Raw genomic sequence first — 16,108 nt, 5'->3', positions numbered from 1 at the left:
CCCTGGCAGAAGGCGTTGCTGCAGCCTTGGCAACGTGGCACGACCCCCAAGCCTCAGCATTTCTCTCCCGCCAACTCCACTGCCGTCCACTTCAGCCCCTGTGGACCGAGAGCCCCTTGCAAAGGGCTGGCCAACCTCCTCCACCACTGGCCCAGGGAGCTGGCCATGGTCCTGCTCTCCACTGGCCTGGCCCACCCTACAGAAGGGCAGAGCAGGCGTCTTCTCCCAACCTGGCCTAGACCGCAAGGCCCGTCACCCTGCGCTCGGAACGGGGCACGGTATTCCCAGAGCACGGGAGGATGACTTCGAATGACCGCGGCTCTCCCTGTTGCGGTCCAGGCAATGCGGTTCTGAAGACCGGCAGAGCCTCGTCCAAGGTGCTTCCCGCCACCATCAACCCACGCCATGGCATCAAGACCACGAGCGACAGGTAAAAATCTGTCCTTAGCAAAAATGACCTCTTAATGCCAGGAGCGAAGCGGTGGGGCAGAGCAAGCAGGGGCCAGCAGGAATTCAGGGGACGCACATTTTTCTACTGAGGGCACCCCTTACAGTGAATGACGCTAAGGCGCCAGAGGGCAGAAAGATGCTTTGCGTTTAAGGATGAGAAAACCCAAGCGATGGAACCGGGCGGGCAGAGAAAGCTGCGGGTTTTGAAGTGCTACAGGCTGAGGTTACCCTCCAACGACCCTGTGGGGTGGGCCAGCCCCATCGTCTTCACCAGGAGGGATGTGGGTCCAGTTCTGGCTCTGGGTCCAAGCGACTGCATTTGATGCTTTTTATTTAAGCAAGCCTGGAGGTCTTGTTTTGCAGCTGGGGGGAGGGGAGGGCCCGGGTGGGGGAAGCAGGCCAGGGCAGAGCTCCCAGAGCTGGGCACCCTGCCTGGACTTCACCGCTGGGCGAGCACGCTGCAAATGCCAGGAGTGAAAAGGGAGAATCCCTCTGGGGAGGGGGCAGAGCCTCTTCATCTCCCTTCCCAGCAACGGGGCGGAGGGCTCCTAGGACCACCCGACCTGCGGGCGCTGGAATGGGCACGGGGCTTTCCTGCCCGCAGCGCGCGCGGGGAGGGAGCCGGGCACGGGCGCAGCTGAGCGGCGAGCGGGCGGCGGGCGAGGCGGGGCGGGGCGGGGCGGGGCGGGCTCTGGGGCAGCGGCGGGGGGCCTGGGAGGAGGGGCCCCGCCCCTTCCCTTCCCTTCCCTTCCTGTGGAATTTTCCGGAGCGGCGGCGGCGGCGGCGGGATGCGCAGCATAAAAGCGGCGGCGAGGCGGCGCGGCGGCGGGGCGGTTGCGGAGCGCGGCGGACGGTAAGCGGGCGGGCGCGTCCCGGGAAGAGCAGGTGCGCCCGAGGCGGCGGCGCTTCGCGGCTGGGGGATCGCGCCGGGAGCTCGGCCGGTGGAGCCTCCACGTTCAGGGGCAGCCTAGCTCCCCATCGCGCCCGTGCCTTCCCTGCGAGCGGGGTTGGAGTCAGCGCCGGCCCCGGGAGGATGCGCAGGGTGAACCTGGAGCGCCCGGCCCTCCACCCTGACGCGGGATGCCCCTGGCACCGGCGGTCGCCCGCCCTGAGCCCTCTGGGCAGGGGGCTGCAACTCCCCTCGTCCCCACCCCCAGGGCTCCGGATGGCGAGCTCCGGTGAAAACCCCCGGGTCCCTTCTGCTGCATTCTCACGCGCCCGGGTTAGCCTCGGCTAATTCCACCAGGACTCGACTGCGGGTGGCCGTGCCGGACCCCAGGAAAGAGCTGACGGCAGGGCAGCACCCCCAACCCACGGCCTGGCTCAGGGAGACCCCCGCGGGGGCCTTGTGCACTGTGAGATCCAGGGGGCTCTGCGCCTGCCCGGGGGACACCCCGGATCCCCCTCCCCAAGATGCAGTGGGGGAGGCGGTGCTCCCCCGCCCCCCGGGAGCCCTGGACAGGAAGAAGGCGAGTGCAGAAGGTTCAGCACAGGGAGTTCCCCCCCACCCGCTCTTTGAACCCTCCCTCCCTGAACTCAGTGACCCAGGAGCCGAGAAATGCAAGATGCAGAGCGGCTGCTGGGCTGGAAGGGGGCCTTGCACTGTGCTGTCCGCAGGAATCTGGCCACAGGAAGGGCAGGGTGAGCGTGTGAGCGTCACTCGAGCACCCACAGCCCGGCTCCTGTTCCTGGAACCCGTACTCCTTCTCCGGCTGGGGGGCTGGGGGGCTGGGGGCTTGAGGGCTTGGCGTCACAGCCGGCCTTGGCCCTTCACAAGCCGTGGCTCAAGCCTGCCCTCCCCTCCTGCTCCTACCTGCCGACCCCAGAGCACAGGGCGGGCTGGCCGCCTGGGGGTCAGTCTCCTTCCTCCTGTGGAATGGGGGTGCTGGCAGGGGACTGACGGGCAGGCCAAGCCGGAGCCCGCAAGGGGAATCCAGGCTCCTATTAAGCCAGCATCCATTTCTCCGGCCTGCTGAGATGCTTGAGTGCTGATCAGGCTGTGCGGTCGGTCGGCACAAGTCCCCAAGCCAAGTTAGTTCAAAATCTAGTGGCTGCATTTGTGTCAGGCGCTAAAGTTGGCAAGTCTCCACCCCGAAGCTTTCCTCTTCAGCAAACCCAGTGTGTTTGGTCTGTTTACAGTCCAAGATAATCTGCGGCCCCAGAAAGAGGGCTAACCATTCACGAACGCAGAATGGGGTATGCCTAGGTAAAATCCATGCCCAGCCCTTCCAATTTTCACAGCAGCAGCTGCTGGGAACCTCACAAGCAAAGCTGAAAACTCTCCCTCCCCTCCGATCCACTTGCCGGTTGTCCCCCCAGCACCGGTGGCCGGGCAACGCTGCCCAGCCTTTCCTTTAACGCCCGACTAACTTAGCATATCCTGAGGTGGGTGTCCCGTGAGAGGAACGTCCTAGAGGGACAAAGTCTGCTGTGAATCTTCAGCCCCAAACAATGATCCAGCCCATTGGGGGTCCCCTCTCGGCCTCCTCTACGCCACCCTCTCTTCGCCTATGCCTCTTCTTAAGCCTCGGCGACCCCAAACGCGGCAGATGCTTGCAGGGAAAATGCTGGAACTATTTGCTTGCCAGAGAGGTGAATCTTGCCCATTGTTTACACGCACACAAAACCCCACTGTTCTTTGTTTTTACGGCTCCCTTTGCCAAGCAACAGACCTCTAACGGGCCCGCTTTAATTCCTAGGGACATCAGCGGGCAGGGATTTCCGGTTGAAATTCGGTCACAATGTGGATAGCATCTCCCCCTTCTGGTAAGTCGGCAGCACAGCCGAGCCCCTCTCCCCCCCCCGCCCTCCCCTCTCCGGCCAATGGGTGGTCTTCGAGGGGCGGAGAGAGCTTCGTTCCTCCCCTCCCCACCCCAAATAACAACGGTGGGGGGAAATCATCCAGAGCGGAAGCCACCCCAAAGCCAATGGGGTCCCTTCTGGTCCACCAAGTGTGGAAGTGGGATCAACAAAGCTTAAGTGGGACTTACTTTGAGTCACTGCTCCTGCCTCTTTCTGCTTCCCTGGGGTTCCCAAGCATGTGCCAAGGAGAGGGCAGCACCAGCCTCTAAAGGAGCCTCTCCAAGGAGAGGGCAGCACCAGTCTCCCCGTTTCTCAACGGGGGTCCAATTCTGCAGGGCTCCCAGAGTGCCTCAATCTCAGCCTGGTGCTGCAGGAGGGCAGAAAACAGGCCTGTTTTCACAGAATGCTACCAGAGCAGCAGAAAAACCCCAACCCGGGACACCCAAAGGCCCTTTGGTGGGGGGCCACCGACCCTCCTTCCCACCTCCCTCCCCTTCCACCTCTTTTAGCGTGGCTGTTCTGGTGCAGGGCATGTCACCTGGCGACCGAAGCTAAGCCCAACTAGCAGGAGTCAGGTTTAAAATCTTGCTTGCGAGCACGTAATGGCTAGGTCCGCCACTCCCCCGGTGCAGTGTGTTGCGTGCACGCGGCCTGTCGAACCTGCCTGCCTCAAAACCGTTCTCTGCGTAGCTCACGGAGAGGAATGTGAGCCACGAAAGCTGATAAATGAATAAATAACCCAACGGTCTGCTGGTGTTGGTATAACTGACGAACCTCTCTTGGAAGGGCACAATGTTTGGCCCCGGGGCAAACTTTGGCACAGGAAAGGAAGGAGAAAAAATCAGCACTTAGACAGACGCGTCTGGCTCTAGCGCCCCACGGGTTCCCTGGAATTCTGATTTCGGATGCAATTTGTTCTTCCAAGCTTAAACAGTCGGAACAGACGCTTGACCTGGACTTTGCTCCTTTCTAAGCGATTATCACCGCTGTGTTTTTGCAGTAAAACTGACCGGCAAGTGGACGTGCTGAAAGGTTCCCAGCTGTGTGAAGCAGCGGGGTGGGTTTGGCTCCCTTTGTGGGGGGGCTCAGCATCCCCGACCCTGCCCTTGACCCGTCACGGGGCGTGCCTTGGGGCTGCTCCGAGGCACTGAACGAAACCGGGAGGCCGCGTCCTGCCCCATCCGCCGGGCCCTTTGACGCGCGCCCCTTAGAAAGGCATCTTTCTGCCTGCCAGCGCTGGAATCTCAGATATCTGTTATTTGGAATCGCATGAAGTCCTCTGGCCGGAGAGACCCAATGCCCGCAGCCGCCTGCTGGTTTCCGATGAGGGAGGCAGGGAGCCCAGGTGGCGGGTGGTGCGGGCAGCCGGGTCATCAGCTGACTGCTTCTCCTTCGTCCGGGGTTGAGTCAGCAGCCACGGTCCTGGCCGAGGGCCGAGGGCAGCTGCCTCTTCGGCGAGGCAGGGTTGGAGAGAAGGCTTCCAGGGCTGCTGCCTCTGCCAGATAAGGGAAATCTCTTGTCCAGAGGGCGGGTGGCCTCTCCTGGTTCCCATTTGAGGGAGGGGGCTCTTTATTTTTCCACGAGGTGTAGGCTGGCTGGCTGGATGGGTAAAGGAGGGGGGCTGTGGAGGGAATTAAAAACAGCAGCATCCCCCCCCCCCAGCTCTTTAAAAAATGACACGGCCGTCTGTGCAACCTGGGGCAGGGGCTGGCAGCGTCGGTGTAACGCACGCAGACAGAACGAACTAACCGACCGTGGGGGGCCGTGGCAGTTGGGGAAGAGCTGGGCTGTTGCATGTAGCGGCTGCCTCCCTCTGCATGTTTCCTGCAATGCACACGGGCTTCCGAGGGTGGGCAGCGTCCAGGCCACGCGTGCTGAAGCAGCCCCAGTGATGTTCCAGCACAACGGAGGCACTTGAATGGGTCTCTCCAAAAGATGCCGTGGGGGGCGGGGGAGGCTGGCCTAGGGAGCTGGAACCCCGGAGGACGCCTCAGGGCTGTCGTGGGGGCCAAAGCCTGCCCGCCTTCTCTTTCGAGCCTTGCCCTTCCCAAGGATGGGAGAACCAGCACACTCGATTGGGCCAGCCAGAGGAACACGCGGCTGGCCTTGTCCATCTCGTAATCCCGAATTTCTCCTTTTTGCAACCAAGAGGGAGCCGTTTAGAGCAGGGGTGGGACAGAGGCGGTCCTCCCTGCCCTTCAGGGTCTTTTCCCCTGGCCCGAGCATCCTGCTGGGTTCTCCCTCTGCCCTTTCTGATGTCTTCCAGGAATCTTCCAGTACACCAAGAAGCTCTTCCTGAGCGAGCAGGCCGGCCGCGCGCAAGCCGTCGAGTTCCTGCGCAAGAATGCGGCCAACTCGATCTCCGTGGCCAACCTCGTCGTGGGCCTCTCCTCGGTCCTCTGCAGCCTTAACGGGTGCGTTGAAGGTTGGCACAGAGCTCTGTGTTCTGGCCCCCCGGTAGGGATGAACTCTAGTCAGCGTTTCTAAACTGAAGCTCTCAGGCAGATGGGAAAGACCCAAGCGGGTGCTCCAGCCCCACTTTTGTGGTGTTTGCAGAGAACATTGGGGCACGGTGGCAGCCTTGCTGTATATGTCTCTCCTGAGCTTCAGCTACCTCTGCGCTGGCAGTGCCAAGCTGCAGTCTCTTCCTTCTGCCGACGCAGGAAAGGTCGGGGTCTAGCTGGATTTGAGACAGAGACAGTTCCTATTGCCCAGGCCTTTCTGGGTCCAGCAGCCACAGCTGGATGGGGTGGCTTGTGCAGGGACGGGTGGACCTCCTCTGGTGTGAGAAGGGGGGGCATCCAGGCCCAGGGCTAGCCCCGGAAGGACCCCCTGCCTTTTTTGTCTCCAGGCAGTACCACTACGCATGCTGGCTCGTCCTGACTGGCTTCCTGCTGGACCTTGCTGACGGAGCCGTCGCCAGACAACTCAACGCCTGCTCTGCGCTGGGTGAGTCCCCACCACCCCCTTTGGGCCTCCATGCCTCCCCTCCGACTCACTTCAGTTGGCGAACCACCAAGACCTGCCCAACCTCCAGGTGTCGCAGGACGTGAAAACAGCCAAGCCACGCATCAGGGCGTCCCTGAAGAGAGGAGCCCTGACAAGGGGAGGACCTGGTGCTGCGGGGGAATCCAAGAAGCCCGACCTCACGGGCTCCGGGCCACTGGAGGACTGGAGACCCCTCGGTCCTTCTCATAAATCTGTGGGTGGTATCTAGGGAGCCACCGGCCACGTCTTTTAAAGTGGGTAAGCCCTGGAGCTGGGCAGTTTCACATTTCACCTGTTCACAGCCCTATATGCCCTCATTTAGCCTTGACAGACTGCAGCCTGAATATCTTTTGCTGCTTTTCCTAACTGGGTACCCTTCCTTTGTCCTTGGCCAGCATCTGGAGGGCGCCATGTTGGAGAGTGCTCACTGATTTTTCCTCATTTGATTTGCCCAGTCCTCTCTTCTGGAAGCCTCTGCCCCAAGTCAGCTAGGCGCTGTTGGATCTCCTCGCTCCTCCCAAGCAGAGGAAACGCTGAGGTTATCATTTCTTTTTTGCATCATCCAACGAGTGAAAGCGAGCCATTGAAGAGAAGCGTCCGTCCTGGGCTAGTGACACCGGGCAGATCCTGGGTGTGTTTTGTTCTGCTTGCTTCCTACCGCAGACTAACCACGTCCCTGTTCTCGTCGCCTGCAGGGGCTAAACTGGACGACTTCGCAGACTTCACGTCCTTCGGCTTGGCCACAGGCCTTCTCCTCCAGGCCCATGGAATCCTCGACAGCCTGCTGGTGATCGTCTACGTGCTGGCGGTGTTCGCACGCCTGTGTTTCTTCTCCAGTGGTGAGTCTGGAGCTGCGCCTGGCTGGGAGAAGCTCTCATTTGGGGGGGGGGGGGGAGCTTTTAAAGAGCCGTCTCCCCTTTTGATGCCACAAACAGCCATCACCAGGTGTCCGAGGAAGGGAGAAGGGCGCTTTTCAATCAGAAACTATAGCAGAGCCAAGGGATATTTCAGTTCTGCGTTTTCTAAAAGATTCTGGGTTCTGCAGTTCCACAAAGGAATTGGTGCACTTTTCAAAATCCCCAGCTGACATTTTAACCTAGTGGCCACGGAAGGTCCAACAGCACAGATAAATCTCCTTTGTGAAGATACAACATAGCTCCAGCCTTTTTTGGGGGGGGTGGGGGGTGGAAGATAGAACTATGTCTGCAGCTCACTTAATTCACGCATGCCTTTTCATCTCCCCCAAACACCCCCCTTTTCCCCATCCGCAGGAATGCCCTTTATGTACCGGGGGTTGCCGTGCCCGTACGGTGCCTCAGTGGTAGCATCCACCTACTTCCTGACCGGAGGTCATCTCGTGGCCATGCGCCTGGTCGCCATAGTGATGATTCTCTTCATGGTGGACCAGGGTTTCTACCCCCATGACAAAGTCCTGGAGTCGCAGCATTGGAAGAAGGTTGTCTTTGGAGTGGGTAAGTACAGAGCTTTCCCACATCTGGAAAGCAGTGGGGTGAAGGAATTCCCTTGTCATGTAAGACTAGGCTTGTCTTTAAAAGAAAAAAAAAAGCCTTATTTGCAATCACTTTGGAGATTCAGACACGGTTTGAGCCAGTTTAAGAATTTTTAGCTGGTCTTCAAAGGCTTAGAAGCTGTTTTGCTAAGTTTAGAGGAACTTTTGGACTGTTCCAAAATCTGGGCCCCGCAGTCTCCTCATTAGTCCCTGGAGAGGGAGGGCTTGCAAAAAGGTGGAGTCAGGGACTGTGTGGTGTGGGAAGCTAAAATGATTCCATTTGGGGAAAAATAAAGTTAGCTGCCCTTCCTGCTTATATGTGCAAGCAAACCTTGATCCACGGGACAGGGAGGCCTTTACAGATGTCTCACGTCTTCTGAGCGTTAAGCTAATTTTGCTTGGAGTGGCAAACGTTGGACCGTCTCATAAAGTCACTCCATAATTCCCAGTTGCATTTGAACTCTTCTTGCAAGGCTTTATGGGGAGCAGAACTGAACAAACCACTCTTGTTTCCTCTGGGGAGAAAGCCTTAATGGGTGGGGATTGCAGCAAAGGTGTGCTGACATTCCAGAGAGGAGGAGAAATGGGACTTTGGCCCCCATGAATCAGGTGATCTGGAGTGGGAATCCACCTGTGATCTGGAGGTGCAAGGCTGTTGATTCCCCTGCTGCTATAGCTCTGGGACACAGTCTGATGCGTAAAACTGAAAGCTGACGGGTCTTCAAAATAGCACGCGGTGCCAAGCAGGGGATTCAGAATCCGACCTGCCTTGCATCAAGATGCTTCTTCAACTCTCTCTCTCTCGGCCACTGCAGGTATCCTGGCGCTCTTGTTTCATGCCTCCTTCCCGGCCTCTGTCTACTTCCTGATTTGGTCCACGTCATACATCTTCTTCCCCAATGCTTTGTGGAGATGCAAAGTCTAACGTCATCGGTGGGCACGCGTGGGCAATCCCAGAACTGCACCTGTGCCAAGGCAGTCTCTGGGACTGGGGAGATGGACTGATCCAGTGTTAAAAACCCATACTTTGCCTAAACCATACTAAAGTTTTTCCATCGCCTTGAGCTGATAACTTCTGGGAGATTTTTCCATTGTTTCTGGCAGTGTTTTCCAATCCGGGCTGCCTGTTGCCTGAAGAACGAAGCCAACAGCCGGCTAACGTGCTGAGCCTTTTGCCAGTGTAGATATGTACAGTACAGATTCTTTATATGTATATATAAAGTGCAATATAGTTTTAAGAGAAGAAAATCTTGCTTAGATTTTTACTTTTTTAAGCCAGTAATTTACTTGCTGAGAGTTTTTAGGGACATGGGGAATATTTGAGTATGCTTTTCATTCGTGTGGCGTCCTCACTCTGGATGAATCAGAGGTCCCTTCCTTCTTTAACCAGATTTTGCAACAGATGGACTAGCTAAATTTGCAACCTTTGAGCTGAGGCAGGAGGAAATCCTATTGCTTTCCAGACCATACCTGGCCCTTGGAGGAGGAGGAGGAGGAGGAGGAGGAGGAGGAGGAGGAGGAGGAGGAGGAGGAGGAGGAGAAAGTTATGCATGACTGCCCCCTCATTATCCGGGCCTACAAAGGTAGAATAAGAGCAGAGCCCAGCTCTTAATGGGCATGATTTTAAATGATCTTTGACCCACAATGCGATTGAAACTGACAGCCAAGCACTTCTTGGCTCTTAAGAGACAAGAGAGTTGGGGGCCTCATGCAGCACATTCTACTCTGGGGAGTAGCCTTTCCTTAAGAGGAGAGAGGGAGGCCAGGCCAAGGCAGGACAGCTGAAAAACTGCCCTTCTGTGTGCCATCCAGAATCGAGCCTAATCTCTGTCGCCGTGGGGAGGAACTGCTACTAGAGACAGAGTTGGGGAAATGTTCCCTCAAGCTGGCCCTCCAAATCAAGTCTCGTGTAAAGAAAGATCTCCAAAAGCAGAAGAAAGGTTGCTGAGCAAGCAGGCCAGCAATTGGTGCCCCTCCAGATGATGCTGAACCACAGCTTCCAGCATCCTCTGCCACTGGCCTTGGGGCTAATGGGAGTTGTAAACTCCCACCGACATCTGTAAGCTGCTCAGCTTTGCCAGAGAAATCATTTGTACACCCGCCGGGAGGTTTGGGACCTAGAACTTGCTGACTTCCACCCCAGCCTCAATTCTTGTCAGAATCATGGCAGAAATCCTAGATTTGTGTTGTGAAAAGAGCAGTCCCAAATGCTTGTGCCAGGTAGCGCTTTTAATATATATTTTTTATATTTATCAAGGTAATGAAGTAGTTAGGAAATTGTCTTTTTTCTTCCCAAGAGCTGTTTGATAAAAACACAGGAGGAGGAAAAAAGAGACAGGAAGATGACTGTGCTACTGGAAAACTATACTTGAAACTAATGTTCTTGTGTTTGGGGGAAAAATTAAACTTGGAAAACACCAAAGAGACCGTCTTGTGCTTTTGCTCTTGTACGGTGTGGGTGCTTGGGAACTGTGACAAGGGAGGGGGGCATTCAGAAGGTCTGGAGCAGGAGTGGGGAGGCTGAAGAAATTCACCTGCTTGCTGCTCTCCAGATGGGGTTACAACCTTCACCATCCCCTTTCATCGGTATATGAACCTCACGTTGTCGGCTACCGACTGTTTGCCCCGCGTAAATCCAGAACGGCCACTCCAACAGAGACAGACAGAAAGAAGGGAAAGGAGGGGAGGGGACAGAGAAAAAGTGGTGTGGTGTGGGCAGTGGATGGGATGGGGAAGTTTTTCCCCCCTCCCTTTCTCGTCATCCTTGAGCCAGGGAGGAGGGGGTGGCCATCAGGTTTCAGATCTACAAAAGGACACTTCTGTGCAACAAAGAATTCATTTGAGCAAGTTCATGCCACACCAAACAACGACAGCCTTAGGAAGGTTCTCCATGAGTTTACCCATCAGTGGCTACAAGAAAAGCCTCCATGTCAAGAGGCAGCATATCCCTGAATCGCCGTTATAGGGGAGGGAGAAGCAGGGGAAACTGAAAGAACTGTCTCTGTGATTTATGGATTTCCTGGAGGCATCATAATGGTCCTGACCAGATCTGCGGTGGACTCTGGTCTCATAGACAGACATTTATTTACTCATATATAAAACACATTTATTTGAACTCTGGTCTCATAGACAGACATTTATTTACTCATATATAAAACACATTTATTTGGAACACGTAATAAATAGGATTTAAAAAACCAGTTCAAACAATGAGGAACTCCACTTGTGGTGGACTTGGAAGCGGACTTGGCCTGAGAGGCGCCACCGTGGTCCAGAGGACAAAGGGTCTTGGGGACTTCCCACCATGGTTCTAACAGACCACTGGCCGTGGTCCGGTGTCCAGACCTTGAGCGAAGCCTTGCGTGGGGAGCGGGGATCTGTCCGTCCGCAGGGCTCACTCGCTGGAAGCCTTCATCTGCTTGCAGAAGGCGTCGAACTGCTGCTGTTCCAGCTCGGTCATCACCCGGTTGAGGGCGTAGATCTGCGGAGCAAAGCAGAGGGTTACACCAGGGTCCCCAAACTCTTCGGCTCGCTGACCCCTCCGTGAAGTTTCAGATCGTTCATCAACCCCCAAACGCCGATGATAAGAAAGTAACCTGATAAAATACCATTTTAACTAACGGTACGACGAATAACAACCCCACTGGCCCCTCCGGTCGTCCCACCGGCCCTTGGGGGTCAGTACTGACCCCTTTGGAGAAGCCTGGGTTAAACCCAGGTGCCCCAGCCCTCGGGGACTGCCGGCGGAAGCCCCACTTCCACAGGACAGAGGCTTGCCCCGCAGACGCTTCAGGGCCGGGGGGGGCTAGGGAAACGAAGCCCCCCGCCCCCCTCGCCTGCCAAGGGCTGAGCCGCCCTCCTCGGCAGACTGAGAATCAGCCCCCCAGAGCAACGGAGAAGCCAAAAGGGCCCCCCGGGAGGCAAAAGCGAGCCCCACGAGCCCCAAAGCTTTCCTCGGGAGCCCCCTAAGTTAGGCGCCGCGAGTCCCCCACGCCGCCGTGCGCGGGCCCCCGGCGCTGCTGCTGCTCCTCCGCCGCCACCAAGGGGGCCTCGCCCTCTGTGGAGCCCGCTGAGAGGCCGGTTTCCTTCTGGTCCGCCGGGGGGCGCTTTGCGGGGGCCCCGCCCTAGCCCAGAAGGGCCCAGCCGCCCCCAGCTCCCGCTCCCCGCCAGGCCGCCTCAGGGGGCGACACTCGCGCCCACCTCTGCGCGCTGCCGCTGCTTCAGCTCATGCTGGGCCGAGCGCTGCTTGGCCTTCTCCAGGCGGGCGTTGCCGGCGCTGGGCCCGGGGCCCTCCTTGGCCTTGGGGGGGGGCGGCGGCGGCGGCGGCGGCACCTGAGGGAGCGGCGGCGGGAGCCTTTCGCGGCGGGCCCCGCCGGGCTCCATCCTACTCGGCCCAAGGAAGATGGCGGCCGAGCCCCCACCGCGCAGGCGCCAGAGCCCATCCGCGCCTCTCTGTGACGCGCCACGCACGCGTCAGAAAGCCGCCATAGAGCGGGACGGCCTAGATCGGCCGCCCGGCCTCCGAGCGGTACCGCAGAGGCAGGAAAGCCGGGGACGCGGGTTCTACTTCCGGGTCGAGAGGCGGAAGGGAGCGGAAGCCCTTTTTTCCCCGCCGAGGAACCGAGGGACGGGGGGTCGGCTCGCGTTCCCCTGCCCGGTTGTGCTTCTTTTTCGTCCTTGGCGGGAGGCGGCGCCCACCGCCCACCCGCCTCGGCCGGGGGCGTGGGCGGCGGGCTCCGCGCTAGAGGAGGGGGGCGCGGCGGGCGGAGGAAAGCGCGGCCATGGCCGGCCCGGCGCCGGCGTGCAGCCTGAAGGACGAGCTGCTGTGCCCGATCTGCCTGGGCCTCTACCAGGAGCCGGTGAGCTTCGGCTGCGAGCACTACTTCTGCCGCCGCTGCATCTCCGAGCACTGGAGCCGGCAGGAGGCGCAGGCGGCGCCGGCCCGCGACTGCCCCGAGTGCCGCCGCGCCTTCGCCGCGCCCGCGCTGGCGCCCAGCCTCAAGCTGGCCAACATCGTGGAGCGCTTCGCCGCCTTCCCGCCCGAGGCCGCGCCGGGCGCGGGCGGGCGCCGGGCCGGGGGCGCGCCCTGCGGCAAGGCCCACGCCAAGGTGCGGCTCTTCTGCCTGACCGACCGCGCCGTCGTCTGCTTCTTCTGCGACCGGCCCGCCCTGCACGAGCAGCACCAGGTCACCGGCCTGGACGAGGCCTTCGAGGAGATGCAGGTGCGCGGCGGGCGGGGGGCACACCCGGGTGGGTGCCAGCCGGGGCCCTGCTTCTGCTCCTGCCCCCCGTGCCAGGGGGCTTCCCGCGTCCCCTGGGTGGGTGCCCGCTGGGCCCCTCCACGGGGGGCTCCCTGCTTCCCCGCGGTGGGCGCTCCCAGCTGCCAGTTGGGTGGGTGCCCGCTGGGGCTGGCAGGCGGGCCCCTCTGTCTCCACCCCATCCTGCCTGGGACGGGTGGGGGGCTTCCCGGGCCCTGCCGCCAGACCCTCGCCCCCAGCCTCCCGTCTCCCTTTCAGCGGGAGCTGAAGGAGCAGCTGCAGACCCTTCAGGACAGCGAGCGCGAGCACACGGAGGCCCTGGCTCTGCTGAAGCACCAGCTGGCCGAGACCAAGGTAAGGGCCGGGGAGGGGGCGTGGCCGGGGGCCCCGTCCCCTGCGTCCCCTGCGACGGGCACCCACCCCCGCGCGCCTGTCTTGCAGTCCTCGGCCAAGAGCCTGCGGGCCACCATCGGCGAGGCGTTTGAGCGGCTGCACCGGCTGCTCCGCGAGCGCCAGAAGGCCATGCTGGAGGAGCTGGAGGCCGACACGGCCCGCACGCTGACCGACATCGAGCAGAAGATCCAGCGCTACGGCCAGCAGCTGCGCAAGGTGCAGGAGGGCAGCCAGATCCTGCAGGAGCGGCTGGCGGAAACCGACAAGCACTCCTTCCTGGCGGGCATCGCGTCTCTCTCGGAGAGGTGGGGAGAGCTGACGGGCAGAGCCCGGGTGCTGGGCGGGCAGGTGGGCGGGGCGAGGAGGAAGGCGGTGGCTAACCTCAGCCTTTCCCCCAAGGCTGAAGGGGAAGATCCACGAATCTAACCTCACCTACGAGGACTTCCCCACCTCCAAGTACATGGGGCCTCTGCAGTACACCATCTGGAAATCCCTCTTTCAGGACATCCAGCCGGGTGAGTTACCTGCAAGCGGTGGGGAGACCAGCCCCACGGCCTCCAAAGCTCCCGAGGGCGACTTGAGCCCCTCCCGAAGGACTGTGACCCCCACACTCCCCAGTCGGGGAGATGGGCGCCGAAGTTCACAAAAAGCAGCAGGTTGCCCACCCCTAGACTTCATTGTGCTCTGGAATGGGCACCTCTTTCCTGTTCCTGCTTTGAGACGGGCACTTCTGGGGTCGCCCCTTTGGGGACGTGAAGCCCCCGCGTGGGTTTTCCTGATTCTGAACGCCCTGAACCCCTCTGATCCCGCAGCACGTAAAAGTCAGCAATGGGGCGGGGGTGGCTCGGCCTCCCTCTGCGTCTGAGCAGAAGGCGGCCCTTAGAAAAGTGGCTTTGCCGCCTTGCTTGGCACGGCCTTCTCCGTGGTGGCCCCTCTGGAGCTTTGAGCCGCAGTGGCATTCCCCGGAGAGGCGTTGGCCCTCCCGCAGCCGGGCGGCCTCACTCCGGCGTCTCCCCTTCCCTCCGCAGTGCCTGCCACGCTGACGCTGGACCCCGCCACTGCCCACCAGCGCCTGATCCTGTCCGACGACTGCACCATTGTGTCCTATGGCAACTTGCACCCGCAGCCGCTACAGGACTCGCCCAAGCGCTTCGACGTGGAGGTGTCGGTGCTGGGCTCGGAGGCCTTCAGCGGCGGCGTCCACTACTGGGAGGTGGTGGTCTCGGAGAAGACCCAGTGGATGATCGGCCTGGCCCACGAGGCCGTCACCCGCAAGGGCAGCATCCAGATCCAGCCCAGCCGCGGCTTCTACTGCATCGTCATGCACGACGGCAACCAGTACAGCGCCTGCACGGACCCCTGGACGCGGCTGAACGTCAAGAGCAAGCTGGAGAAGGTGGGCGTCTTCCTGGACTACGCCAAAGGCTTGCTCATCTTCTACAACGCCGACGACATGTCCTGGCTGTACACCTTCCGGGAGAGGTTCCCCGGGAAGCTGTGCTCCTACTTCAGTCCCGGGCAGAGCCACGCCAACGGGAAGAACGTGCAGCCGCTGCGGATCAACACCGTCCGCATCTGAGGACGCTCCGGTCTCAGACCCTCCAGGCGGAGAAGCGGGGATTACTCCGACGCGGGCAGAAGGCCGGCTGCTCTTGACAACTTGTCCGGTTGCCGGGACTGAACGCGGGGGATCCTTCACGGGTAGGCCAGTCCAGGCCAGGGGGATCCCCCCAGGGCAGAGAGTGGGAAGAGGCTCTGTGGACGATGGGCCTTGGACTCCCTGCTCGGAGTCTGCCCAGATGCAGCGAGGGCTGCTATAATGGGACACCTTTCAGGGAGCAGGGCTGCAAATGTCCTCCCATTCGTGCAGCCCCAGACCTGTTTCTTTGCATGCTTTTCCCCAAAGTTCCCCCACCCTGTCATTTTTGCAAAGCTGGGGGAGTGGGGGGCGGGTCCGTGGTTTTAATCTTAGCTGGTTTTAATTCCTGCTTCGGGAGCTGGGCAGGAAGGAGTGGGAACAGATCGACCGATTGTAAAATAAACGGGACTGGCGGGTCTCAACTCTCAGCTGGAACAGAGCGATTGGCTGTTGATAGCGCTTTGCAGGAGACCTGGGTTCCCCGCTCGCCAGCCTCCGTGTGCAAGGACTGAGGGGACGATGGGTCACAGTAGCTGCCTCTGTGCAAGCTTCACCTGACCGCCAAATTAACCCACGTCCTGGGCTTCCTCGACACGCTAAGCCCCCCAAAACCAGCAGGGCGTTTGCTGGCCAGCCGAAAGCCCACAGCATGGCTTTGCAGAGCTGTCTTGGCACGAGAGGCCTGTTTCACAATATAAGTGCTAAAAAAGAACCCTGGAGGACCTCAGGGGGCCCCGTGGCCCCTACAGACTTGGTGCTAAACGCCGGGGATCTTTTCAGAGTTTTGCCTAGTCTTAAATCCAAACCATTGTCTTGAACTGCTGCATGTGACACTCCACGCTGGCCACAAGAGGGCAGTGTTGGCTTAATTCATGCCATTGACCACTTGCATGAGAAGAAAGGAGGTGGGGGTGTAAGGGGGGTGTGGGGGGGGAGGATAAAATGCTCTTTTATCAGTTTTGGCAGGGGTATGGCAAGGGAGTTCAGCCAGTGCTCCCTTGCCAGAGATTACCTTTTTTACGCAGACCTTTACAATGGCTGTTCTGTTAAGTCTATAATTAAAAATTT

At 59.7% G+C, this 16,108-nt stretch overlaps 3 protein-coding genes across 3 annotated transcripts; 2 read left to right on the top strand and 1 right to left on the bottom strand.

Annotated features, from left to right (window-relative positions):
- Positions 1-1,163: 1,163 nt before the first annotated feature.
- TMEM269 (transmembrane protein 269) lies at positions 1,164-10,191 on the top strand. Its single transcript, XM_088136883.1, has 7 exons — positions 1,164-1,303; positions 3,150-3,216; positions 5,519-5,666; positions 6,104-6,201; positions 6,936-7,079; positions 7,512-7,712; positions 8,566-10,191. The coding sequence occupies exons 2-7, from the start codon at positions 3,192-3,194 to the stop codon at positions 8,673-8,675; spliced, it is 726 nt and encodes a 241-aa protein (XP_087993009.1). The 5' UTR covers positions 1,164-1,303; positions 3,150-3,191; the 3' UTR covers positions 8,676-10,191.
- Positions 10,192-10,866: 675 nt separating this feature from the next.
- On the bottom strand, positions 10,867-12,185 carry SVBP (small vasohibin binding protein). The gene is made up of 2 exons (XM_088137009.1): positions 11,951-12,185; positions 10,867-11,231 (listed from the first exon to the last, which is right to left on the bottom strand). The coding sequence occupies exons 1-2, from the start codon at positions 12,131-12,133 to the stop codon at positions 11,145-11,147; spliced, it is 270 nt and encodes an 89-aa protein (XP_087993135.1). The 5' UTR covers positions 12,134-12,185; the 3' UTR covers positions 10,867-11,144.
- A 137-nt stretch (positions 12,186-12,322) lies between these two features.
- TRIM62 (tripartite motif containing 62) lies at positions 12,323-15,986 on the top strand. Its single transcript, XM_088136882.1, has 5 exons — positions 12,323-12,972; positions 13,267-13,362; positions 13,450-13,706; positions 13,801-13,916; positions 14,430-15,986. Exons 1-5 carry the CDS (start codon positions 12,532-12,534, stop codon positions 14,978-14,980), a joined length of 1,461 nt encoding a protein of 486 aa, XP_087993008.1. The 5' UTR covers positions 12,323-12,531; the 3' UTR covers positions 14,981-15,986.
- The last annotated feature ends 122 nt before the right edge of the window (positions 15,987-16,108 follow it).

Source organism: Python bivittatus, unplaced genomic scaffold, assembly GCF_059951505.1.
Source record: "Python bivittatus isolate LINGU-HERP-01145 unplaced genomic scaffold, Pbiv_v1 ctg000090_np1212, whole genome shotgun sequence".
NCBI lineage: Eukaryota > Metazoa > Chordata > Lepidosauria > Squamata > Pythonidae > Python > Python bivittatus.
Note: the sequence above shows the minus strand (reverse complement) of the source record. Positions and strands in the feature narration are given on the sequence as shown.

What these genes read in the sequence shown, in the direction of transcription:
- TMEM269 (XM_088136883.1), top strand. Translation starts at nt 3,192, where the DNA reads ATGTGGATAGCATCTCCCCCTTCTG. An exon ending in CCTGTGTTTCTTCTCCAGTG is followed by an intron (nt 7,080 to 7,511) that starts GTGAGTCTGGAG and finishes CCCCATCCGCAG; the next exon opens with GAATGCCCTTTATGTACCGG. An exon ending in GAAGGTTGTCTTTGGAGTGG is followed by an intron (nt 7,713 to 8,565) that starts GTAAGTACAGAG and finishes CGGCCACTGCAG; the next exon opens with GTATCCTGGCGCTCTTGTTT.
- SVBP (XM_088137009.1), bottom strand. Translation starts at nt 12,133, where the DNA reads ATGGAGCCCGGCGGGGCCCGCCGCGAAAGGCTCCCGCCGCCGCTCCCT. An exon ending in AGCAGCGGCAGCGCGCAGAG is followed by an intron (nt 11,232 to 11,950) that starts GTGGGCGCGAGT and finishes TTTGCTCCGCAG; the next exon opens with ATCTACGCCCTCAACCGGGT.
- TRIM62 (XM_088136882.1), top strand. Translation starts at nt 12,532, where the DNA reads ATGGCCGGCCCGGCGCCGGCGTGCAGCCTGAAGGACGAGCTGCTGTGC. An exon ending in ACCAGCTGGCCGAGACCAAG is followed by an intron (nt 13,363 to 13,449) that starts GTAAGGGCCGGG and finishes CCTGTCTTGCAG; the next exon opens with TCCTCGGCCAAGAGCCTGCG. An exon ending in CTTTCAGGACATCCAGCCGG is followed by an intron (nt 13,917 to 14,429) that starts GTGAGTTACCTG and finishes TTCCCTCCGCAG; the next exon opens with TGCCTGCCACGCTGACGCTG.